At 39.1% G+C, this 26,447-nt stretch overlaps 1 protein-coding gene and 1 long non-coding RNA gene across 3 annotated transcripts in view; one reads left to right on the top strand and one right to left on the bottom strand.

The window, feature by feature from the left end:
• The window catches only part of psme4a (proteasome activator subunit 4a), a 35,517-nt gene extending 9,661 nt beyond the window's left edge, over positions 1 to 25,856 (bottom strand). Inside the window, exons 1-37 of one of the 2 annotated variants that reach the window (XM_047352508.1) lie at positions 25,175 to 25,856; positions 23,229 to 23,369; positions 22,738 to 22,854; positions 21,231 to 21,287; positions 19,693 to 19,737; positions 17,437 to 17,586; positions 16,793 to 16,856; positions 16,627 to 16,701; positions 16,129 to 16,251; positions 15,949 to 16,041; positions 12,450 to 12,715; positions 12,165 to 12,351; positions 11,949 to 12,038; positions 11,797 to 11,861; positions 11,443 to 11,593; positions 10,503 to 10,601; positions 10,339 to 10,408; positions 10,162 to 10,229; positions 9,844 to 10,059; positions 9,495 to 9,652; positions 9,279 to 9,374; positions 9,071 to 9,126; positions 8,926 to 8,982; positions 8,772 to 8,827; positions 7,639 to 7,737; positions 7,430 to 7,492; positions 5,698 to 5,793; positions 5,419 to 5,550; positions 5,121 to 5,330; positions 2,218 to 2,354; positions 1,406 to 1,459; positions 1,193 to 1,322; positions 1,007 to 1,097; positions 764 to 917; positions 571 to 640; positions 360 to 485; positions 127 to 279 (exon numbers count right to left, since the gene is read on the bottom strand). In XM_047352508.1, the coding sequence (XP_047208464.1) occupies positions 127 to 279; positions 360 to 485; positions 571 to 640; positions 764 to 917; positions 1,007 to 1,097; positions 1,193 to 1,322; positions 1,406 to 1,459; positions 2,218 to 2,354; positions 5,121 to 5,330; positions 5,419 to 5,550; positions 5,698 to 5,793; positions 7,430 to 7,492; positions 7,639 to 7,737; positions 8,772 to 8,827; positions 8,926 to 8,982; positions 9,071 to 9,126; positions 9,279 to 9,374; positions 9,495 to 9,652; positions 9,844 to 10,059; positions 10,162 to 10,229; positions 10,339 to 10,408; positions 10,503 to 10,601; positions 11,443 to 11,593; positions 11,797 to 11,861; positions 11,949 to 12,038; positions 12,165 to 12,351; positions 12,450 to 12,715; positions 15,949 to 16,041; positions 16,129 to 16,251; positions 16,627 to 16,701; positions 16,793 to 16,856; positions 17,437 to 17,586; positions 19,693 to 19,737; positions 21,231 to 21,287; positions 22,738 to 22,854; positions 23,229 to 23,369; positions 25,175 to 25,371 (4,212 nt within the window). In that variant the 5' untranslated portion in view covers positions 25,372 to 25,856. The remainder of the gene's footprint in view (positions 1 to 126; positions 280 to 359; positions 486 to 570; positions 641 to 763; positions 918 to 1,006; positions 1,098 to 1,192; positions 1,323 to 1,405; positions 1,460 to 2,217; positions 2,355 to 5,120; positions 5,331 to 5,418; positions 5,551 to 5,697; positions 5,794 to 7,429; positions 7,493 to 7,638; positions 7,738 to 8,771; positions 8,828 to 8,925; positions 8,983 to 9,070; positions 9,127 to 9,278; positions 9,375 to 9,494; positions 9,653 to 9,843; positions 10,060 to 10,161; positions 10,230 to 10,338; positions 10,409 to 10,502; positions 10,602 to 11,442; positions 11,594 to 11,796; positions 11,862 to 11,948; positions 12,039 to 12,164; positions 12,352 to 12,449; positions 12,716 to 15,948; positions 16,042 to 16,128; positions 16,252 to 16,626; positions 16,702 to 16,792; positions 16,857 to 17,436; positions 17,587 to 19,692; positions 19,738 to 21,230; positions 21,288 to 22,737; positions 22,855 to 23,228; positions 23,370 to 25,174) is intronic. The other variant, XM_047352509.1, reaches the window with a different exon arrangement.
• On the top strand, positions 9,247 to 10,496 carry LOC124859623. Its single transcript, XR_007036161.1, has 3 exons — positions 9,247 to 9,350; positions 9,533 to 9,702; positions 10,368 to 10,496. It is a non-coding gene; the product is annotated as an uncharacterized LOC124859623 (long non-coding RNA).
• Positions 25,857 to 26,447: the final 591 nt, after the last annotated feature.

The raw sequence follows: 26,447 nt of genomic DNA, 5'->3' as shown, positions 1-26,447 counted from the left end.
CCCGATATTTCACAACCGAACCTCGGATGAACAGGAAACAATGATGGATGGATTATAGTTGGAAAAAAAACAAGGAAATCTGTCAATATGGGATATCTAACCACTGTACTTGCTTCAAACATGTACCTTAGAAAAGCTCCAGTGTTTGCAGCCTCTTATCAGTCCTGAGATGATCTCTGCGACACAACGCTGCTTGCTCTCATGCGAGTCTGACACCAGCCGTTCCATGTGTGGTTGCAACACGGGCAGAAAGGCATCACCAAAATTCCGGAACAATCCCTTGAAGACCAAGAGAGGGAAAATAAGCTTCTGTGTTTTTCGCTTCGTTTTCTAACCCTCCTGTTTGTGTTGGATCTCACCTTGAACAAACAGAATCTGCGAGGGCTGAACTTATCTTTGCCCTTACGATCCTCAAGAGAGAGAAACTCAATGAACTGGTTGATGAACACTGGGTCAGTGAAATGGTCGAAGATGATCAGCTCCCGCTGGAGAAAAGAGCGTGACAATGAATTGTACTATATGACCTCTAACACGACCTCTAAATGTATTGTGTTATTTTAGTGCACACACCTCAGTCATTTCGGTTCGACTCAGATTCTGTTTGGGCTGCTCTGCTTCAGGAGCATAGATCATCATTTTTCTACAGATCAAATACATATTGAAAATAAAAGATGCGAAAGGTTTTTTTTTTTTTTTTTATATCCAGAACTAAAACAAAGACTAAATAAAACCAAACAGAGAAATATTGTATATAAATGGGAACCTTGGCCAGCAGTAGTAACCCCAGTGAGTCTTTTCCACAAAGACACAATGATCCCACTCTTGGCTTGTGCGTGGAAGGTTGCTGCTGTTATACTGGAGCCACTGGTTGTCTGGACGGTCTCCAGCTACAATCCTACTAAGTGCCATCGTCTCACCTAACAAAAATGCACAGATGTTTAAGATGACTACACCAAACTGTAATTTAAAATGTATACTCAAGAAAACTAGACAAGTACAAACTTACTGTTCTTTGAAAGCTCAGTTGGGCTGACAGGGACTTTCTTATGTGGCCTTTTTATTTGTTTCACGATCCCAGCCACAGCTGATATTGCCACCTAATGAAGAATAATTATACCTCTCAAACAATGTTTTTATAAGATACTACAATGAGCACAATGTCTACAAGTCCTTTCAGTGATGTGTGCCCTACCTTGCGGACGTAGAGGGAATCGTGGTTGAGACTTTTCACAAAGAAAGTAACAGCTGCAGGTGGAAGCTGGTGGTCATCTCGCAGCAACAATGACAGAAAGCCAATTGAAATGTGCTCAAACTTCCAAGGCCTACAGCAATATAAAGGCAACTGTTAATGGCTGCAATGAGTAAATCTGAAGAAATGTCTTTAAAGTAGTTTACAACAACCTACAAGTTTCTGTTGCTGAGACAATCCATCAGATCCCCAATGAGGCCTTCGTATTTCCTGCAAAAAATGCAAAAAAAAAATTAGTAAATTAGTTTCCCATCTGATAGGTGAAGGAAATGAATCATCAACTGTATAAACCAACTTTTTTTATATACATTTTAAGATTGAAATGCGGAAAGAAAGCGACTACTATTCAGTGTGGATGCCGTTACAGAGTAAAGATTAAAAGTTAGACATTTTCATAAACACCAAGGTGTTTAAAAATGAAGCCAAAGGAAGGACAAAAGTGGTAAAAAGCAAAAAGAAATTGTATTTTTTTTTTATTGAGAAATGCTGGCTCTTACGTTTAAGCTTGGAGGGAGACTAACATATATCAGGAAGGCTGAAAGTATAAAGTTTTAGCTTTCAACCTCTGTCTGTTAAGGAAAATGTAGATTTAGAAATGTTTGCAGCCTTATGAAAATCTCTAAGTTAATGTAAGGTTACAGAGAATAAACTGAAAGAGGTGTACATTTTGGAATAACCATGCATATCTGAATCAGTTTTTCATGGTTTTAAGGTATTAAAACCCTGTTTTACAAAAACTGCTCTAACAAGTGGGAAGTTGCTTCAGAAAATGAATACAATTAGTATTGGCAGGTAAAGGCTTTAAAAAATAAATGGAGATTGCGAACCAGCTACAGATCTCTGATTGGTGCATGTCTAGTTTAGGTCAATCATCTCAATGAGCTCGGGAGGTTGGACGGTTGTTGAGTTTATCCTACGGTTTTTAAGAGTTGTCCTCACAAGAGCAGCACTGTTGGTGTGAAACTTACTCAACAGCCTCAGAGTTTTTGAGCTGCTGTCGTTTCAGACCGTTTTCAGATTCCTCCTCAGAGGGCACAGGTTCCTCGGGGAAAGGACTTCCTGTAGTCATAAGGAGTTTTGCCACAGCACAACAGTCCTCTGGGATCTGAAGGGAAAAAAACAGACCATGTCAGAGATCGTGTGTTTATAAATGCCTAACTGATGGGCTGCACAAAGCAAAGACCTACAGGACTTTACCATATCAAATAATGGATGTTAATAAAGATGCCTGTGGACACTTCCAAGATTCTCAAATGTCCTCCACATTTTATAACGTTTCAACCTTAGCTGAAAAAGAAGATCTTTCAAGCTTTACCATTCACTAGGACTGCATGACATGAGGAAAATATCTAATCGTCATAGTAAATCGTGAAAACTGCAACTACAACATTTTTATGATTAATTTGCATTTTTCTGACTCTTTTCTCTGTTTACCAATACTTAATGTCCCCAATATCCTCCGTGAGCTTTAGCATGTCAGTCACTGAATATTGGGGGGAGTTAGACTCCGACTGGTCAAATAAAGCATCGATATGCAGAGCACGAACGCAGGACACTTGAGATATACTATCCTACCAATCTACCAAATATTGCGCCCAAGCAGTCCTTTGTAACTGCGATATTGCATTCACTGACTGATGATTGTGACTCAGTATATTGTGGAGTTCTAGCATCCACTTTCACATACAGGGGTTGAACAATGAAACTGAAACACCTGGTTTTAGACCACAATAATTTATTAGTATGGTGTAGAGCCTCCTTTTGCGGCCAATACAGCGTCAATTCGTCTTGGGAATGACATATACAAGTCCTGCACAGTGGTCAGAGGGATTTTAAGCCATTCTTCTTGCAGGATAGTGGCCAGGTCACTACGTGATACTGGTGGAGGAAAACGTTTCCTGACTCGCTCCTCCAAAACACCCCAAAGTGGCTCAATAATATTTAGATCTGGTGACTGTGCAGGCCATGGGAGATGTTCAACTTCACTTTCATGTTCATCAAACCAATCTTTCACCAGTCTTGCTGTGTGTATTGGTGCATTGTCATCCTGATACACGGCACCGCCTTCAGGATACAATGTTTGAACCATTGGATGCACATGGTCCTCAAGAATGGTTCGGTAGTCCTTGGCAGTGACGCGCCCATCTAGCACAAGTATTGGGCCAAGGGAATGCCATGATATGGCAGCCCAAACCATCACTGATCCACCCCCATGCTTCACTCTGGGCATGCAACAGTCTGGGTGGTATGCTTCTTTGGGGCTTCTCCACACCGTAACTCTCCTGGATGTGGGGAAAACAGTAAAGGTGGACTCATCAGAGAACAATACATGTTTCACATTGTCCACAGCCCAAGATTTGCGCTCCTTGCACCATTGAAACCGACGTTTGGCATTGGCATGAGTGACCAAAGGTTTGGCTATAGCAGTCCGGCCGTGTATATTGATCCTGTGGAGCTCCTGACGGACAGTTCTGGTGGAAACAGGAGAGTTGAGGTGCACATTTAATTCTGCTGTGATTTGGGCAGCCGTGGTTTTATGTTTTTTGGATACAATCCGGGTTAGCACCCGAACATCCCTTTCAGACAGCTTCCTCTTGCGTCCACAGTTAATCCTGTTGGATGTGGTTGGTCCTTCTTGGTGGTATGCTGACATTACCCTGGATACCGTGGCTCTTGATACATCACAAAGACTTGCTGTCTTGGTCACAGATGCGCCAGCAAGACGTGCACCAACAATTTGTCCTCTTTTGAACTCTGGTATGTCACTCATAATGTTGTGTGCATTTCAATATTTTGAGCAAAACTGTGCTCTTACCCTGCTAATTGAACCTTCACACTCTGCTCTTACTGGTGCAATGTGCAATCAATGAAGACTGGCTACCAGGCTGGTCCAATTTAGTCATGAAACCTCCCACACTAAAATGACAGGTGTTTCAGTTTCATTGTCCAACCCCTGTATATTCAAGTGATGTGACAGAGAAAAAAATCACGATGAAAGATAAAGGCATCAGATCAACATGTTTCATGTTTAAAAAAATGGTATGAAGGTGAGTGTCTGATTTCCTCTCATTGTGTTCAGGCTTACTTTTATCAGATACCTTATCTTATTTTTCACCTGTCGAGTCACTCACATGCCTTAGTAAGGAATGGCTTCCCAAGAGATATGGCTGAAGTTGTTTGTCACAAGGCAGAGACGGCTGCTCTTCAATACAGCTGTTACATCTTCACAAAGGAACACACAATATTTGCATTGATATCGTTTTGCGCCTAATTTAATTTGGCTGTAAATTTTTTGGCTACTCCAAATATGACTAGAAATGCACTGAAAAGTGTACTGACTGGAATGGGCCGATTTTCAGCAAGACCAGCCAGTAGGAAACTCAGAAATTCAATCTTTTTAAGATCAGTAAATGCACCAGGGCAAGCATGACCAGATAGCGCTGACAGCCACATTCTTTGGTGTGGACGCTACCACTGACTGATGACTCAGAGTAAGCCATATCCGGTATTAATGAGGTGCTTGCTTTAAATCTGAAACACAACATCAACTGTGAGACGCTTCATAAAAATAATTTCATTATTTTTAACAGAGCTTTTCAGACTTCGTGAAATATTGAGGGACCAAACATCGAATGCAAGCATTTTACTGAAGGACCCAAGTAGATATAAACACATGCATACTGAAGTCTTCATTCTCAGTGACTCAAAGCCCTGATAGACCTTAATTATCCATCACAAAATGCATATAGCGCCAACAAATTTACAAAACAGAAAGGTTTACAAAGAACTCAAGGAAGACTTTCATTTTCCAGCTTCTGTTTTATCGAACAAAAGATGCACAAGATGTTTTTAATCCAATGCAGGAACTTACATAGAAATCGATGCCGATGGTCTCGTACTGCCGATGGATTTTGTCTGCAAGGTCGTCAAAAAGTCGCACGATGGAAGGTTTCTCGAGAGACATGGCTGAGCTGAGGCCAGAACGTACAATGCCAGGCCATGTGAGAGCAATGCACTCCCAGTCGTGCAGATTAGCCAGACACACTCCATTGTGATTCCCAAGCAGACAGTACAAAGCACCCTGGGACGTATAAAGTTATCGCAGATGTATATTATTATTTTCTAAACATAGAATGGTGAATAATTTGTTTGGGAGAGAGTGACCATACTTTGAACTGCTGCTGAGTGACACGGCTGTTGTCGGGGTTAAGAAACCCGAGGACATGTGGGATCAGGTCCCTGCAGCAGAAATTGTAGGTTCCCAGTGCAGTGAACAACACACTTTGAGCTCTGCTGCGTATCTGGAATGCATTAAATGTCCTGATTCAGCTCCCTTGTTTTAAGAGTGTAATAAAACGTGAATTAAATGGGACAAAACTACTAAGTGTTAAAAGAAAAGCAGGTTCACAAGGACATGGTTTTGTACTGTAAAAAATAATAAAACTCACCTGACTGTAAGTGCTTGTGGAAAGCCTGAGCAGGTCTTTCATCAGCTCCTGGTGAATGGTCCTATACTGACATCCTTCCACTGTCAGTTTCCTCAGCTAAAAAGACAAAGATTTAAAGTTATGGATGCAAAAACAATGTAATACTCAAACTGTGCTAATAACTATTTGAAAATGAAATGTATCTTAGGTCTTGTTAGAAAAAAGATTATGGCGTCAAATTCACGCCAAAACCCGATAGGAGCAATAAAGAAGATCACGAGCAACTCATTTTAATTCCTGGAGCGCGTGGATTACGTTCCATGCGCGCATTGGAATTCCCACGCGCGCACAATCCAATGACCACGAGCGCTAATCTATGCTGCAGGCACAAAAGTCAACAGAGGCGCGCCAGAGATGCTCCTTCCTGTGCTCTCGGTGTATCAATCTGCTCACGCGTGGATTACTCCTGCGCGCTCGTGTGAAACATTTGGCTGTTTAGAGAAAAAAAAAAAAAAAAAAGACATTTACCTGCCTATGATTGGCCACTTTTCCGCTATCCCCTGTTGCTAACCGTGACCAGCTAATGCAGCTGAGATGAAAACGTTTTTTAGGAAATCGGAGTTTGGTGAGTAAGGGCTTTATGAATTTATCATAGAACATTATGCATGTTTCATAGTTGCATCGGATTATGCATGTATTTATTCACAATTCACAATATTACTTGGTCTGGAAAAAGACAGGTTAAAACGTTCAGTAGCTAATAGGTTAAGCTAACATTTAGCTGCCTTCTGCGAAGGGAATCAGCAGGGGATACAAGGGCTATAACCACCCAAAACTCCAGTTGATATTGAGTGACAAATACAGAAAATATACAAATGACTTCCTGAAAAAAAGTGTTCATCTCAGCCGCATTAGCAGGTCACGGGGCGGGGATAGCGGAAAAGTGGCCAATCATAGGCAGGTAAATGTCTTTTTTTTTTTTCTCTCTCTCTAAACAGCCAAATGTTTCACACGAGCGCGCAGGAGTAATCCACGCGTGAGCAGATTGATACACCGAGAGCACAGGAAGGAGCATCTCTGGCGCGCCTCTGTTGACTTTTGTGCCTGCAGCATAGATTAGCGCTCGTGGTCATTGGATTGTGTGCGCGTGGGAATTCCAATGCGCGCATGGAACGTAATCCACGCGCTCCAGGAATTAAAATGAGCTGCTCGTGATCTTCTTTATTGCTTTGACGCCATAAAAGATGGTCACTGATGTTAGAAGGTATCACATAAATTAAATTCAATTAAATCATAAGTTCCCGACAGAGTGATGATTCTTACTCCTCCTGTCTCTATTCATACCATATTCTGAACAGTCAAAATTCACATAAAGCAGCTTCTAACATGAGAATTTATTTTTCTGCTATCAGACAGTGATATGAGTCAGAAATTGTACCAGGAAGTGCCTTGCTAACACTATACGTTTGCATAAGCCCTCAAGGAGGATGTTCTGCTTTGATAAAATCCAGACAGCTTGAAATGATTTTACCTAAAGCTTAGATCTGATAAAAACTCCCAATAACTTAAGCTGGAGGACAACACATTGGAGGACTACATTTAAATATAATATTATCAGTCAGAGAAATTTTAAATTGATGGAACGAGTTTTGTATATCTAATATATTTTCTAATAAAAATAAACTCAGAAAGGTAACGTAACCAGGTTGACGACATTGTATTCACAAGGGTAATACTTCTCTTTGGGACTTACCTCATGCTGGAGCATGACTCTGTCAATGAGCAGAGCTCTGATGTGCTGTTTTCTACCATGAAGCTGCAGATACAACAAGATGTTACACATTTCAGCTCAGCAGCCAGTGTGTATAGTAACTCTCACTATTGCATCCTTGTGTTGTTTTAACCCCTCCTCTAACCTAGCAGCAGTACATGAAACACACAAGCAAAAAACTAGGCTCTCACTCTGTTTTCCATAGATTTCTTCACAAGGTTGAAGCTCTTCCAGCGCGAGTCGAACTCGTGCTTGTGAGAGCCTTTAAAGTGCAAAAGATCACTGATGATCTGGAAAGTGTCAGAAGAATAATCAGTTAGTACAGCAGACCTGGCATAAAAAACAAATCTTGATTAACAAAGCAATTTAAGACAGCAAATGGGACTGTTCAAGTGAAAAACAAAATACACCCAAGACATTTTCCCCATTTTCTGATAAAAGAACTAGCACAACATTAAACACATAGAAAGAACAATAAGATTTGGATGTAATTAGATACATATTTGGATCATAAATGGCTTTGTAAATGATTTGCCATAGCAGCTGCAGCATCCGACAGCCAGTCCAAACTCTGAATCAAGGTCAGCAGACTAACAGCAATATTACCAGCACTTGACAGAGTTTGGCTGCATTACGCACAAAGCTGTATTTAAGAATTTTCCGACATGTGGGGCCTACATATTGGGCCACGGAGCGGTATTTAAACGTGTGGGTGCCTTTATGCGCACTGGTTCCAACAAGGGCCCACTGTGAAATCTGACCACACACAAGTTGCACACCCAGGAATTAAACCCATATGAAGCTACTGCTAAATTCTGATTAAACATTTAAACCTGCATGCAAGGAGTCAGATAAAATTCAAATTTTATTTTTGAAACAGAGCTGGTTTTTATGGATGATTTTAAGAAAACATCTCAACTGTTTTTTTGTTTTTTTTCCACATTTTTTGGCATCATAATGGATACATTATGATTTTGCAGTTATATGAAAAACAACAACAACAAAAAACATTTTGTATGCATTATAGCAAATTTAAACGGCATTATCTTTCTGCTGAGACCATTCATTGGTTTGACTGGTTCTCCAGATACTTGGGCGACTGCTTGTAACACATTACTGGAACCAGGTAATGTATGCGTGAATAACACGGCCATTTATCATCTTAATATCTACATAATTACTGCCCAATAAGATTTTAGATTACTTCTTTGTATTTATATACCTTTTTCTTCTCCGTGAGTGTACCATGTTAAAAAAGGTTCAATTGTGTCTTTCAGAACATTACTCAGGTCTGTTTCTGATCATTATTTCACTTCCTGCTCACCTTGATGATGGAGAAGAGAGACTTTGTGTCATCTTCAGAGTGCTCCAGAATATAATCTGCAAAAAGGGCAAAGACAACATAAATATAATGACTGAAAAATACAGCAGGTAAGTTAAAAAAGCTGTAGTAAATAAACAGAATGATGAATACTAACGCAGGAGTTGTCTCATCACTTTACAAATTGCATCTCTGTAGTTCTCTCTGGTCTCATCTACAGATACAGAGAACTGACGGTAAGAATACAGCAATAAACTCTGCAGGAGAACAGATCCTTCAGATTTTGTGAAACAGCAATGTACCATAATCCATTCCTGTGTAAAGGGTAGTCTCATTCAGATTCACCATGCTGTGAACCCTGAGAGAAATAGGAGAATCTTTTATCGCCAATGTAACTCTGAACATCACTTTTTTAAAGACAAACCTGCATTTTTCATGAATTAAGACTCAACCTTCCTGTTTTTTTTTTTCATTTAATGCAAAGTTAATTTTGTAACTGCGACTGCTTACAGGTCAGGGATGGGCTCTCCTTTCAGTGGTGGCATCAGACTTCCTGCACCCAGAAGACAGTGCTGAACAATGGTGAGGCTTTGTAGGACATCATCTCTGGAAAACACGAGATCATCAGCACTCATGTTTGATGCGGCATCTGATTACACATTTAGTTGATGTAACTATAAAAAATAAATACCAGGAGAAGACAACCGGACTGGTAGGGTTTCTCACCTGCTCATCTCCTGTTCTCCTTTGGAAAATCTCTGCAGGCGCTGAAGTTCAGGCTGGAGAAGTAGGTCCAGCAAGTAAAACGCCAACGATATCTCTTCAACGCTGGGGACGTGCCACCGGATATCCAAATTCCACAAATCTCCAGGCCGACCCCAATCCTACACGGACAAAAACCCCCCCAAAAAACCAAAAAAGATTTTTTCAAAAAGTAGGTATTCTTCACTCTGTTTGGCTAACAGTGTCTACAGAAACTCCTGAGAAGGCACAACCCTTTTCATATTTCAGAGGAAACAAATTTAAAGCTACTTTGCTAGCGGTAATGACTTTTATAATCACTAAACCAAAATACCTTGATGGGGAGGTAGTCACACACTGGCTGGTGGAAGCCTCCTGGAACACTACAGTACTCTGTGGGGTAAATGAGGGCGGTGGAGCGAAGGATGTGGTGCAGCAGGTTACAGGCCAGTATGTAGCCCTGCTTACACTTGAGGTGCAGGGTCAGCTGCAAAATTTGGACCAGGTCAGAGCGATAGGGGATGAGCTTGTCACCATCCACACGGGTTACCTGAGGTTCATTTGGAAAAATGACAGAAGAAATAATTGTATATTATTGTAATAAAGGATTTTAAATAATAAACGGAATGTGGGGTTAAGAGAGTTAATTCACCTCAGAAAGCAGCTGGAGATTCCACAAAAACTCCTTATCAAGCTCTTCCTCATTCAACACTTCCTCGTCTGTTTAAAGTAATGTTTATCAGGCAAACAACAAAAAACTAACAGAGAAATAATAACGAGTTGTATGTCAGCAAACCCTTTATGGATTGAGTGTGTTTGATTGACTTACTGACAGCAATCTGGTTTATGGCATTGCAGCAGTGTGGTACAAACAAACTGAGCGACTCTGCGGGGTGACACTGAAAACAGAAGTGCAGCAGCTTTTTATGGCGGTACTAACCTAAAAGAAGACGCTTTTGGACTACATGGAGGAAGTGAATCGGTAAGCCTTACCTTGGCAGCAGCTCGACACATGTCAGCCACCATTCTGCCAGCTACACGCGTCTCAAAGATGTTGGTGGTTGCAAAATTAAAAACCTTTTCCAAAGCGACCTGCAAATAAAAAAACAGTGACAAATGTTACCTAAGTTTATACAAAGAACTCAAAATACTACATCGTATATTAGAGAAATATTTAGAAATTGTCCAGTTTTGTTAAAAATGAAGTTGATTTAAAATCCTAATCTTTATTCCAACATTGTTTCTTGTGATTGTTCTTGATTAAAAGCCTTTTGAAGCTAATATTGAGTCCTCTTTATATTTTCAAGATCTATAAAACACATTTAAGTGACATCTGAGCACATAACTTAATATCTTGATAAAATCTCATCTGCAATGTATTTCTAATCTAAAAATAGCTAGAAAGATATGACAAAATAATTCTAGCTGCAACTGTAGGTCAAAATACAATCATATGAACATAAAGCTCTGATACCAAAGTGCAATTACACAGGAGATATTGTGCTATAAGTTACTGTTCTACCATATTCTAACCATAAACTGTGGGCCAACTGAGAGGCAGGGATAAGGAATTTTTACTCTTTAACAACAGCTCTGGGTTTAATACCATAATTACAGCCACACTTAAAAAGCTCCAGAACCTGAATATCAGTGCTTCTTGATGAAGAAGGACGCAGGACTGCTAGACGTGCAGATTACTTTGCCTTAACACCTTGATATCCCACCCGGTGAAGGCTGAGTGAACAGGGCTGCATTATACTTAACAGCATAGCTGTCACTCGCTGATTTCACAAAGCCGGCTTCATTCGTATAGGTGAACGTTGTCATAGGACCTGGCCAGCGCATATTAGTTTGAAGGAATGTTTGTGTTTTTTCGGTTGTCTGCAATTTAACAATAACAATAAAAACTAAATTGACAAGGGTGAATCCTCACCTTGAAAATGTCCAAGGAGCACTGTGTAAGGATGGTGCTAAAGGTTGAGGAAAGTCCAAGCTCCACTAGACTCTCCAAATGAGTCATTTTCTCAGTTTCGGTTTCTTCTCTGGTTTGTTCCAGAGTGCTGCTGTCTATCAGGGCAAAGCATCTGTACAAAGCAAAGATAAAAAGTCTAAGCAAAATGGTTTGCATGTTTAAGCCTCCATGATTGCAAAGCAGTGATACAGTTGCTTATAAATTGGTTAAAATTCTAAAAAAAAGACTGAAGCAATCACCTCATTGTCAGCCATTACTAAAAACTAATGATGTATTGGGTTCCAGCTTGCAGATAATTTTTTTTTAATGCCGTACCTGTCCATGAACTGAAGCACAAAGTCTTCAAACTCAGCTGAGGTAGAGCACATCTCTCTTTCCACCTAACAGTCACACAAATCATGTAGTAAATCTCTTTGCAATGATCAAATAGCACCACTGATTTAATTATGACTGGTGCAACAGTTTACCTCAGTCAAATCAGTTCTTTCGTGAAAGGCAGACGAACAGTCCACCAAAGGCACAAGAGTCACAAATGTAGCAATGAACTGGAATGTGATCTGTAGGAAAAAGGTTGATGTTTTTGTCAGTTGTATGCAGTTTATCCTGCCCCCCCCCCCCCCCCCCAAAAAAAAAACAATAAATGTAAAGCAAGAAAGCGGGAAGTAGATAGCAGTGGAGCGCACCATGCACTTGCTGAAATCATTTGGGTCCACACCCGGTAGAGCTCTCATGAGCAGGGGCAGCATGTGAGTGGGTCCCTCAGGAAAGCGCTGCCCACCTGACACTAGGCTACGTGCTACACCAATCATGCAGCTCAGAGTGGCTGTCAGCTGGTGGGGCTCTGTCAAGGTCTCCAGAGCAGGATATGTTCTATGGTTGGAAGAAGGAACAATCAGCTCTGTGGCTCATTGTACATTGGTAGGCAGCAAATCTTGCGGTCAAAATTTAGACGTACACTACAAACTTACTTCTCAAGCACAGGGGGAATGACTAACTCAGGGCGCATCAGAGCTAGGTTTTGCAGGGCCTGGGCTGCATCGAGACTTCCTGTTTTGCTGAACATGGCCAGCAAAACTGGCTGCATCATACTCTGCACAAACATTGTAATATCCTCCTCGGTGAGCTTGTGACTGTCTGGTATTGGTGTTAGCCACGAGGGCTTTCTGTAGCGCTCCCGGTGAAGCCGCCGGACCACACTGGCTGGAAGACGCTGAAGCAGCTTCATGAGCTTCATCTGGACACGAGGACAAGAGGACAGGAAGACAAATACATAACAAAGGGGAGACAGAGGCAGACAACAGGCCTTTGTTTACACATGAAAAGGTATAGGGTATAGTATGGAGTATCTAGAGACAAAGATGACATAATGGACATACAGACAAAAACAAATATACTGTGAACAGTTCAATCTTCTTCCTTTTGTATATTTGTGCAATGGATGGCAGCACTTTAGTAAAATTAGCTGAGTTTCACACAGGACATGCAGCCTAGTATTGAATCTATTGCAAATTTAGCCTGCACATGTCTCTTGCTTAGTTTCAACACCTTGTTTACATGTAATATCAAAAACCAACAGTTAAATAGTGGAAAATTTCCCATGCATCAAAGCAACGCCCTCAAATAGATGGAACTCATCCCCTTGGCAAAGAAAAAAGGTTTGTGTATAAAAGCATGTTGCTGTCTATGATACTTCATATCTAGTACAAGGTATCCTCAAAACAGAAAGGCATGTGGCTGCGGTGCCAGGGACCTTAAATAACACTGCTGACGTCTCACTCACACACCCTGCTCTTGTTTATCAGCTGGCTACCAATGTAAACCTAGACAGTAAACAGGACCTAGGAGCCTTCCAAGCGGAAGGTGACACAATCAATGTGCCCCGTCATTATTCCCTAACGCAGGAAATAAACACAAATTTCAGGAATAATTTACGTAAAAACACAAAAGAACGAGAAGTCATGATTGTGAAACATTTGATTTTCTTAAACAAACCAATTAGGATTATTAATAAAACAGCTATTAAATACTTTTAGTGAAATTTTAACATCTTTTTGGATTAGTTCTACTCTGAGATATAAAATGAACACTTAAGTTTTGGAAGATATTGCTTTTTGTCTAGAGCAGTAATAACTATAAAGAGTTATTGATTGTCAATCTGAATTCTGATTTCAGTAGCATTTCAAATAAAATGTACCGACTGACATGTTTTCCCTCATGTTGGCATATATTTAAATAAAGAGACATTAAGTCATAAAATATTTCCTCACTGCAGCAGACCTTGTTCATGACTGACCAAAGCTGCTAATGATTGAAACTTTATTAGAAAGAGGAACTTCTTGGTTTACATTAGTTGACCGTTTGCCTTTCAAAAACAGACTAGAGACTACAAGCCTGCAGGCTTTAGTGTGAAATCATATTATCTTTTCACATCTGTGTTGTTGTCCTTGTGAATGCCAAGATGCGAATAATAGATGGAACCTAAAAAATGCCAGTTATTCTTTTGAAAGGCAGTTATTGCCACAGATTTTTAAGAGCAAGAAAACAAACACATCTGACCCTTCTTTAAATTACTGGTTAGCTAGTTACTGGTTATTCTCAAAAAAAGTTAATTCCCCAGGTAATGTCCAGTGCTTTGGGATTTTATGTGATAGACCAACACAAAGTAACACATCACTGTTAAGTCAAAGGAAATAGAAAACATGGCTTTAAAGATCTTTAGACAAATAAATGTCTGGGAAAACTGTGGACTGAAAATGTATACAGCATCTTTCATCATGATGCTCCTAAATAAAATCCAGTGGCACATAATGCAAAGATAGTTCACCAAATTAGTAAACAAAGTCCACCTTTGCATAATTTTATCTCCAGCTATCAAATCCAGCTATTCTGTGAAGGCCTTCGAGGTTCTTCAAAGAACATTAGTGAACAAACAGCATCATGAAAACCATGGAACACAGCAGACAGGTCAGGACAGGTAGCGGAGAAGTTTAAAGCAAGGTTAGATTAGAAAACAACAGCAAAACTTGAAACTAAAATGTCGCTGAGCATCTGATTGACTTAGCACTGTTCAATCCATCATCTCAAAAAGGCGACCGGTGGATTTCGTTCCACTTCACGGTTGGGTCCCACTTGTTGGTTCTTCACTGGAAGTTTGAGTTTTGTATCTTTGTGTTTGGGGCCTGGGTGTGGCGGGGGTTTGGGGGGGCCGAGTGCTTTCGCAGGGCACTCTACATCCATTAACATTTACTTTTCCTTCCCATAGAAAGTACTCCTGGATCAGTGCTTCTTTGTTCTCTTTGTGTCTCTGCTCTGTTCTCTCAAACCCCCAGTCGGTCGTGGCAGATGGCCGCTCACACTGAGCCTGGTTCTGCTGGAGGTTTCTTCTTGTTAAAAGGGAGTTTTTCCTCTCTACTGTCGCTACATGCATGCTCAGTATGAGGGATTGCTGCAAAGTCAACGCCAGTGACTGTCCACTGTCTCTACATGCTCATCCAGGAGGAGGGAATGCTGCAAGTCACTGACTGGATGCAATCTGCTGAGTTTCCATAGATAGAAAAACTTTTTATCCAATTCAAATAAAAAGCTAACTCCGACTGCACTGTTCAATTGTTAGGACTAATTGGAATGTATGTACCTGACTGTTGTGAAATGCCTTGAGACGGCATGTGTTGTGAATTGGCGCTATATAAATAAACTGAATTGAATTGACTGTATGGTACAGATGCAAACCTACCCAGACATGGCTGTCAAAATAACCTGACAAACTGGGCAAGAAAAGCATTAGTCACAGAAACAGCCAAGAGGCCCATGCTAACTCAGAAGGAGGTGCAGATATCCATAGCTAAGGTGGAAGAAAATGTTGGCAGAACGACTTTTAGCTGTGCAATCAACAAATCCATGTTTTTGGTGGAACAGTGGCAAGAACAAAGCAATTGCTGAAATAAACCCTCAAGAAGGCTGTTTGCTACATGCCATGTAGGGCACATGTGGAAAAAGCTGGTCTGGTCAAATTTGACCAAAATTAAAACTTTTTGGAAACTGTGGGTGGCAGTAAAAAACAATGAGCATCAACTTAAACAAACCTCGGAGTTATACATGGAGGTGGCACCATCGTGCTGTGTGGGAATGTCTCTGTCAAAGTCCAGAGCTAGATCAAACTGCAAAGTTAGAGCAAGACTTAATGATCTCTGTCCAATCTGACCGAGTTTGAGGGATTTTGCTACCATGCATGGGCAAAAATTTCTTCTCTTAATGTACAAAGCTGGTAATGACACAGAAGTGCATTTATACATTCAGTGTCGGTCCATCATAAAATCCCAATAAAATACACTGATATTTTTTGTTTATCAGATAACAGAACACTGAGTTCATTTATAGTTTTGCAAGGCACTGTGCATGTCAGCATGTTAGTTTTCTTATGGTGCCTTCGGTTTTACAGCCGTTGATGAAAAATACACTTTGACTCACCAACCAACGGCCATGGTTTGATGGGTGAAAGAAGGATGTGATACTGTTGAAAAGGCCACTGAGCTGAGCTTGAGTCTGTTTGCTGGGTCCTCCCTGGAATTGCCACAGCAAAGACCAATTAAATACAACATGGATTAAATACAACAAGCTTAACATGATTTTTTTGGTTTGTGATCTGACCAGGAGAGATGAAACCCAAAGCACCACATGGCTGATATCGTAGGCATTTGTAATGTATCGTGGCACCATCATCTGACCGGTCCCTACCGGAAGATTTAAACTCCTCAAAACTCTCGTGAAAATCTGAAATATTGGGGGGAGGGGGAAGAGAGAGACAAGTTTGGTATGTTATTCTGATGTAAGCTTGTTCACTGTGAACAAGATCAAAAACACATGATATAACTGGACTCAATAGCTCAGGGACATTAAGATTCATCTGTAGCACAAACTAGTGTCACTAGGAGGGAACAAACATGATGCAAGTTACTCTCCCTCTCCGTCAGAGAGAAAGTTCAGGAGTGAAACTTGATAGTTTGTTTCTTGGACAAACAGCAAAGGCAATGACGTAGAAATTATATAAACAGGTGTGAGCATGTAACAGATTCCTCAAAACAAACAAGACCTCAGTATACTAATGGGCAGATGAAGACAGTGATTTAGAAAAGACGCCTAACAAACCTTGGGGATGTAAGGGTCCCAATCAATGTAGCCAATGTTGTCATTGGCGAGGCGAGCAAAGAGATTGACGAGGTGCTGTAAATGTGCAGAAAATTGTGTTATAAAAACAACCTAGAAACTTACTACTGCACATATGGTCCATTTTTTTAATTTTTAATAAACTCACAACTTCCCAGCTTGGGAGATTTTGCACAGACACCCATAAGTTAATCAGCTCATTGAACCACAACCTGTGAAAATGAACAAACAGTTGTACAGGATATTTTACGCTTATGATTACAAAGTGCACATATTAAAAGTACATTTATGGTTTATCTGGTGCTTTAATATAAGAGGGTTACAATCAGAGATGTTCTGCTAGTATTACAAATATTAAATCAAATCAAGCAACCTCACAACTAGAATGTAGTGATTCCTGTTTAATTTTTTTTTTCAGCCACAACAAAAATGTATTTATGTTTTATAATCTGTCTGGTTATGGAAACAGCAAACTGGGCCTTGGATCTTTTTATGGCACTTGTCTCAATGGCTTAAAATTGGATATGGCATTTTCACACAGACACTTATTCCATTATCCTTGCAGCCCCTAAGCAGCTATCATGACGTCCGTATCAGGAGCCTTTGTAGATGACTGACATAGCTCTGACCGAGGACAGCAAACACGTCACTCTTTATTCATTCGCTCTTTTTTCTTCTGATTAAAAAAAATACATTTTAACAGTTTCACTGAACCAACAAGCTAAACAGGTTTCAGACAACAACATCTTCATTATCTCTTTTACACGTAGGAGAGGGTGATAGGTGTCTTACTTAAAGCCCTTATGATGCAGCTCAGGAGGCAGAGTTGTGGGTAAGAAAAGCTCAAAGTAGCTGATTGCTCTCTGCATGGTGACATCGAAGGGACAGAGGAGAGGTCTCCACTCATCCAGCATCTCCTGGGTAGCGGTCTCTGAGAAGTACCTGCATAAACAAAGGAAATTCCACTCAGAATTGCTTTTGTTGAAATTGATCAAAAGAAATAGTTTGACCAAAGGAGGCATGATTCAAAATGTTATGAATGAGATTGAGAATGACATTATGTGCACAGAATGCACTTAAAAAAAAAAAAGGAATACAAGTAGATGCTCAATATTAAATTGAAAGCCGCAAGTGTTATGAATCAACGGGACCCTCAAAGATGGGAACTAATCAACGAACCAGAAAGCACTGTGAAACGCACTCACTTTTTCCACATTTTGTTATACTTATACCAAAACAGATTTGAGATCAATTTTCTCAAAGATCTACACAATGATACGTTTCACAACTATTCACACGATGGCATAACATCTTGTTAAAGTACCTCTGGCAGCAGTCACACCCTTGGGTGTTCTTGCTTATGTTGCTACAAGTTTGGCACAGCTGTTTTGGGGTGTTTGTTTTCCACTCTCCTCTACAGATCTTCTCAAGCTCATCAAATAAGATGGGAATAATTGGTAGTCATTTTTAGGTCTTTGCAGAGATGTTCAACTGGTTTTAAGTCCAGGCTTTGGCTGGGTCATTCAAGGACATTCGGACTGAAGACACTCCTTCGCTTTCTGCCTGTGTCCTTCGGGTCATTGAGTTGGGAGGATTAATTCCCACCCCTTGTCTACCTTGCAGAGCACTTTGGAGCAGCTTTTCTAGAAGAATTTTTATATTTGACTTTCGTCATCTTACCATCTATGCATATGAGATAACCTGTTCCCCCTGCATGAAAACAGCCCCACAGCATGATGCTACCACCACTATGCTTCAAAGTACAGGTTCTGCTAGCCAAGGTGATGAGCAGTGCCTTTTTTCTCTCCAAGTGAAATGCTTGGCATCAGGCCAAAAGGTTATATTTATATTTCATCGGACCACAGAATTTTGTTTCAGTGGGTCTAACAATCTCTAAGATGCTATTTGGCCAAATACAGGCTCTCTGTCATGTGCCTTTTAGTAGGGACTGTCATCCATCTAACCACTCTACAAGTAAAGATTGAGTGTAGGAGTAAGTTAGCATTTCTCAATTTATTACTCAGTTTTGTAAGATGTTGAGATCTATGAAGGGTCTTGGTAGTCCCGAACGTTTTCCATTTCCACATTTTTTGCATTATTACCTAGATTTGTGCCTTGTCACAATCTCATCTCAGAGATCTAAAGCAAATTATTTTGACTTGTTGCCTGGCTTCTACTGTGTTGTGCAATCAGCTGTGAAACCTTATGTGTGTTCTACTGAAATTATGTTCAACCAACTGAATTCACCGCAGGTGGATTCCAATCAAGTTGTAGAAATCAGCTCCATCTGAGCTCAACTTTCATAGCCAAAAAGGTATGAATAGTTATGCACTTATTAGGTTTAAATGTTTAGATTTTTTTATTTTAAAAATCTCTGAAAACATTTTTCTATGGCCTTTAAGGCTATTTTGAACAGACTTTCAGAATTCTGTAAGGTAACAAAAAAGTGAAAACATAACTACCTTCTGGTGGCACGGTCCCACCAACTAAGCCACAGTGTAGCAGATTTCTAGTATGTTTCTGGTTGCATTATGACTGTATGAATAACACCTGTGGTTGAACACAACTGGAGATTTTGCCATTTCAGTGTGGGATTACAAGGTATTCCATGTTTTGACACCTTCCAATTAAAATTTCATTACCATTACTTAGCCTTTACAGTGGTGTTTCTTCCGCTTTATAATAACTGCAATAATAATTTCAGCCTCTTTCCCCGACTAACTGCTGATCCAAAACGTCTGACCAGCAGCTCACAACAAAAAGACTCCATCTTCTCACATTACAGGAACTCTGACTGAAGACAGAATTAGGTGAGTTAATAGGCTTAACTTCCTCCGGTAATGCAAACTAAGGTACGAGACCTACAGCGTGCCTTAGATAGCTCCATGGACACAGCTCTGGACTTCATGTGACAACAAGAAACAGGGTTTGGGACTAAATCCCAAGAACATTTTAACAACATAACACGTTTTGCTGAAATTCGCACATAAGCGTTCAAGTTCCAAAAAAAAATGGCATAATATGATGTAGATGTTGAAATGTACTTACGGCCTGCAGTTTTTCACAAGTGTTTTTAACACGCTTTCCACTGAGCTGTAATGAAAGAAAATAAGCAAGATGTTACTAACGTCTCAGTGTAACACTGCCGTTAGTAAAGCTTCCATCGCCACACAAATGCAATTTAAATTTCATTCCATGCACAAAAAAATCCCTTTACATCTAATTGAAGTATTTTTAAAAGACAAATTTAGGATCAATGCACTTATTAAAATGTAATCAATCCAATTTGAAAACATACAGATTTTTATGTTTAAACATCACATAACTGTTATAGTATTTTATAGCATAATGCTAACAAGGCATATGTTTAAATGGGTACTTTGGATGGGTTGGGGTCACAGCTGTCTAATATTGACCAAATTTATGGTTCTGTATCTCAACACTGTTCAAATTCTTATAAAGCTATTAATTCAACAGTTTCTACTCAAATATTATGTCTGCTAGCAGTGGGACCTGAATGCCTGGATTAAGCCATGATTGCTTTTAGCACGGTTGAACAATATTCAGCAACAATGACAGGGTTAAAAGTCATGCAAATTCAGTCAAATTCACTTAAGTGGGGATTCTGAATCAAACTGTATGACAAATGTAGAAGGATTTAAATTAACTCACTTTCTAACATACACAGAATAAATTGAGTAAAATGGACAAGAACCTCAGCTACTAATCAGGTACCGAACATGTTTAGTAAAGCAGGGATAGCAAAACTCACTACAAGCCAGCAGAGCATATGATCCATGACAGAACATACGTAATCATTATGTGCTCAAATTAAAAGTAATAATACTGATGGCAAGGGTACGTTATCTCTAGAGATGCACCAATCAATCGCCCAGAGATCGGAACAAATCAGTCAATCTTCCCTTTATCAACTGTACTCAGCATATAAAATATTCTTTATTCATTAAATGTATCTGAACTAAGTGCTACCACCATTTATAAATATGTCCAACAGGATACTGAGACGCACTTTTTTAAGTTTAGTACAAAAAACATTGAAAGTTAGGGATAAGCTTTGAAATCTTAATGGATATGATCTTGTAATTCCTGTTTTCTGGATTCAAAACTTTTAGCCCTGTCAAAGAACCTGCAGCACATTCTTTGTGTTATGCTCTATAGTTCTAAGAACAAACAAAGCTAATTAGAAGATCAGATCACAAAGAAAAGTGTCCAGAAAGCCTCCCAGCCACATTTTTAGCTCAGTAACTGCATAGTATTCCACATAATTAGCATTTTTTAGCTGAAATACTAAAAATATACCATTAGACCTTAGAAGAAATCCTTAAAAAGAAGGTCCCTAAAATTCTCTAAAAGATGGATCTAAAGGACAGAAGAAAGTAAAACATGTTAGCTGCAGTGCGAGTCTCCAATATGAGTGAAATGTTAACATTGATGAATGTTTTTTTATTTTATTATAAACTGAATATGGGGTGCCCAGTTTTTGTTTTTACATGCAGCATCTACAAAAAGCCAGCCATTTGTGAAGTAAAATTTCAAAATATCACAAAAAGAAGTATTGTTCTTACCACCTCTGAACCAGTTTTAGCATTATGAGTTTAGTAGCAGAACGATGGCATGGAGAACTGGATGTAAAAGAAGACAAAGGCATAAAGAACAATTTGAACACATGACAAGGAGCCAGTTGCTGAAAACAAAGTGATGAGAGTAATCCGTGTTTCCTAATTTATACAGATTTAGGCATTCTGGAAGGTGTGAACAAGCAATCAGCCAAAGCAGCCTACTTTGTCAGTAGTTTATCATAATCATACAATGTTCCCATAGCACCATAAAAGAGCACCTCGCACTGCTTGCCATAGAGCACATTTAAAGAATATCTCACAGGATGATCCGAAACTGAAGCTTCTCCAAAAACAACGGCAAATCCAAGCTTCATAGCAGATACTGATTGTTACACAAGGCTAAAGAAAGGCGTGTAAGGAGAAAAACATAATCCAGTTGCTGCCATTGATCTGACCCAACAAAGGAAAACAATTGGTCTTTATTCAAACCGCCAAAGCATAATAATCAGCTAGTTTGTGAAATCTTTAAACTTGACATATAAACATTTTTTTTCAAGTACCTAGAAAGATTTTAAAAGAAACGTTCATAGAACTGTAAGAAATTGAAATTATAGCATTTTCCTCAGATAGGTTGTAGTTTGACTACATCAGATTGCCACATTGGGATCTTTGTCCAATAACGCAGGGAGAAACTAAAGACGGAACATAAAAAAAAGCCAACTGAAAATATAATACTATCGTCATAATGAACAGGACACCTAAAACAGTACTGAATGTTATAGAAAAGGCAAAACTATTACAGTTCTTGTCATAATTCTGGGCTGATGAATTGCTGCATAAGGTGGATGTGAATGTTAATAGTTCCTGTTTTTTTAACCCATAAATAAGGTTAAACAAAGACATCACTGACACAGGAAGGAAGTAATAAGCCACATTTTTGTTCAAACCCCTTCTAATAAAAGCTTTCAGTTTCTAAGAAACAAACACAATTTATACAATTTCATGAGTATTAGTTAATAACATACATTAAACATTTCATACACAATTCTTACTGTGCTGCAGCCTGATCGCACTAAAACTGGTCTAATATAAATGTTTACTTGATCTTTTTAGGCAATGCAACAAGTGTGAAATGGTGATTTGTAATTGTCATTCCTAATTTTTATTCTACTTGTAGATTTTATGAACCTTTAGACTTTACATGATCCATGTTCATAGAGATGGTTTTGATGTACAACTAACTGTCCTGTAATCAGCTGATGTGTTGTTGTTATTGGATTAAAGGTGAAAAGCAAAAATGTACATTGTGCTTAAGTCTTAAAGCAAGCTTTAAATGAGACTTGCTACCAAATGCTGAATCAGAGACTAACAACACAAATGGTCTACTTTAAACATTTAGCTAGTTTGACAGATGGGAATACATTTTGAAAACCCAACCTTACCCATTAGGATTAACTATGTTTTAAAAACAAACATTTAATGACAATTGACTAATCCATGAACTGATGCATACTTAGGAAACCAGTTAAGACCCAGATGTTCTGTCTTTGAGAACAAAATCCTGTCGTGCAGCTCATACAGCGGTCTCCATGGCAGCTCAAGGTCCTCCCTTGACAGCAGTTCTTTTTTTCTGTTAGATCAATGAAACGTTCATAAGAATATCAATACAGATGAGAGCATTTCCACAGATAATGGTTAAAAATATTCAAAACGATGTCCATTTCAAAAAAGATGGCATCAATTCGGTGCTAGATAATAAAACAATTTCATTAAGTTATTGAGAAATGTCAGTAACAGGCTCTAAAATTCAACAAGACAATACAGCTCTTTAAGAGGCTGTAGATGGGATCATCGTTATTTCAGAACAGACGGCAAATAGTATAAAGACCTTCATTTCCATTATTTCCTTATAGTCCTCATACATATTTGCCCTTTTAAACATTACCGTAAATGGGATGTGTCTATAAACATATTGCTAGTTGAGAAAGTGTCATCCGTTCTTACTTGAGAAGGTTAATAAGAAGGCGAGCGAGGCCTTGCATCATGCTGATCTCCAGTTTGTTGATGGTCACTAGCTCATAGAGCAACTTGATGAACAGCACATGGTCTTCTTTGCTGAACTTTCGTCCATATAGTCTCATGTACCTTAATATAGAGTTAAGATTAGGAATAATTACTCCAACGATACACACGCGTAACAGATTGTTAGAAGAATTCAGAGCGACATCCAAATTAAAACTGTGTGCATAACTAAAAATGTAGCCCAAAAACTAGGATTTTTATAAGAAACAGACACACCTGTTATTTGTTTATATTAACTAAAAAGAAAACCAAATGAGAGCTCAATTAAAAAAAAGAAAAAAAAGAAACTAAACCAAAAATGAGTCAAACTACCAGAAGACGTTGGTATCTATGAGCTGACACGGAGTTACTGAACTCAATGTATGGCCATCTCAAAGGGGAGAAACAGATTATAAAAGGCCAAGCAATTAAACAAATTGAGAAAAAATTGAACCTAACATTTTTTTCGAATCCATTACCATATAGACATCAGTTTGGTACATGCATCACAGTTTACCAAGGTTTTAAAAGTTACTGCATAAAAGCTTCTTAAATATTCCGTCAAACCTTATGGTTTAAAGTCCTTTTAATGAGATGCAAGATTGATCTGAGTTTTCTCCACCTGTATATAGCATAAAGTAACGTCGGGCTGCCCTTCCCCAACCTGTTGCTGTACACTGCTGGTCAGTTGGGTAAAAGAGGGCTGTCACACTTTTCCTTCGCTTACAAGAAAGACAAATCTGGTTGTTTGGAAGTATTTCCTGTCACAGTAAACACAGAAAGCCATGATATGGAAACTTCAGCAAGCACTGCACAGCATGTCTGTTAAGATGCTAACTGCAGCTTCACTATCTGAGGGTGAGCTAAAGAACCAGCTAATTTCAGCTGGGTATACTTGTGTTTTTCTACAAAGAGTTGAACGATAAATAAAAGCCTAATATATTTAACAGTAAGCACTTTAACCAAAACCAAACATTTTTGCTTAATCCTTTTTCATCATCTAAATAATAATAATAATAATAATAATAATAGATAAATGTAAAAGATGACTGTAATAATCGTAAGGTTACTGATGCTTTTCAGTACACTGGAAAACTTTGGTATTTCAACTCAAGGTTATTGTACCAGGAGAATCTAAATTTGCTTAATTCTGTTCACATGGCATATTTTTTTGATAAAAATGTAATTATTTAACTAAAAGTGAAAATGCAGACATTAGAAATGTATGCATATGACCAAGTAACCGGTTTGATAAAACTGATTGGGAAACTATCAACATATAATAAAGGAAAAAGCACGTGTAGAGTCGAAAGATGTTGATTTCCACCATGATGACGTTGCAAATTAAAAGCTTTGTTTACTTTGGATGGAACCCTGTGTGGGCGTTTCAAATGAAACTGAGAAGACAGCATTCCATTGGGTGAGGGGTCGTCCGTATGGGCGATTCAACAAGTAATGATGATAATAAAATAGTTAATACAAAGCAAAAGCACAGCGAAAACTACAATGACCTAGTCCCGTTAGTCTGGGTCATGTAGTGTGTGTAACAGTGCCAACCCTGATTATGAAACCGATAAGTATCCTAATCAGACCCACAGAACAAAATAAACTTTATTGGAAATTCACTGCTGTGTGACATTTTGAATAACACTAAAATACCCTATGCCACAAATCAATTACTTTTACTAAAGTTGTGTTACTATATAAATGCAATTTAAGCCGATAAAAGATCAGTATTCGTGTAACACATATCAAACAATCACATACAAGATTTGCTGACCAAATGCTGCACAAGATCTATCTGTTAGTTAGAAGGCTATTCATTAAGTTGAACATTAAATAATCAAATGAGAGGAAAAAAAAAATAATGTAAGATTATCGGTACTTACGTTGAAAGTTTTCTTGTCCAAAATAGCACACCGGGCCATATTTCTCTAAGCTGTACAGCTCGGCCCAAGTTGCCCTTTATTCTGCTCAAAATCTCACTGGATTCGCCATCTAACCTATCCGCGTACGGTAAAAGTTTGTTGTATACGATGTCTTTCTGAGGAACAAAACCCAATTGGTCTGACTGTGCCTTTTTCATATTACAGCTTCCAACCGGCTAGCTTCGTTATGCTAGCAGTTTCTTTTCCCTTCGGTCAGGTTATCGGAGCACGTCTGTCTCCTACCCGGGTTAAAATAATGGCTATCGGTTCCCCAGTAGCTACTTTCCCGGCTTAAAAGTGAGGTTGTTGTGGCCTGCACAGTACCAAGTTAGGAAATTCAGAAGTTGATGACGCGCTAGCTAGTCATGTATCTTAAGTGAAACTAGCTCATTTGAAAAACCACAACACTACCGGCGTAATTTAAAAAAAGATATAAATGTTACTGAAAAACGCAATTCTAGAAAAAATAAAACGCCCCGTGGTCAGATTGCTTCCCGTTCAAACAACGTAATTCCAAAACCCAGTTACCAAGCTAACGGTCCAGCTAAAGTTAGCTCTGTACTACAAAAGCACTGTCATATCCCAAGGTCTGTCAACGTCAACTGATTCATCCAACTACTGCAAAGCTCGCTGCAGACGAACCTAGCTATTGGTGTTCCGGTGAAAAAAGCGGACCCGCTGAAAAGTAAACCCAGGAAGCCCGTTCCATAACATGTGATGTCAAAAGTATCAAACTGACTTTTGTTTTCTAAAAGGTCAACATTATTTATAATTAACGTTGTCCCACCACGACATTACGCTTTAAAATACACTTTATTTACGAACCAAATGAGGAAATGTATCCACGAGGTGCATATCCTGTTACTTCTGTGTGCACTATAAATAATCAAAGCTAATTTAGTCATCTGTTCTACTGACGAAAATTAAGGTAAATAAGGTGCATTTTAAGCGATTTGCATGTTTTTTGTCTTACTTTCTTTCTTTATATTGCTGTTTTTCTTTTCAAGGATCGCAATTATTGGCACTTAAATAAGCACTGTATGGACACAATGAATAAACAACTTGAGATAACCTTTGGTGTTTCTTTTATCTGAAAAAAACTCCGCTTCCCAGGGTGAACTCAGTATAGCGGATACAATGACTTCTTGTTTACGCAGAAGCCATGACTATGTGCTTATTTCGGCATGCCTACTTTTTTCAGCACAACACCTGCTGGCCTGACACCGGCTACACA

This window comes from Girardinichthys multiradiatus, chromosome 22 (assembly GCF_021462225.1).
Source record: "Girardinichthys multiradiatus isolate DD_20200921_A chromosome 22, DD_fGirMul_XY1, whole genome shotgun sequence".
NCBI classification, from domain to species: Eukaryota; Metazoa; Chordata; class Actinopteri; order Cyprinodontiformes; family Goodeidae; genus Girardinichthys; species Girardinichthys multiradiatus.
Note: the sequence above shows the minus strand (reverse complement) of the source record. Positions and strands in the feature narration are given on the sequence as shown.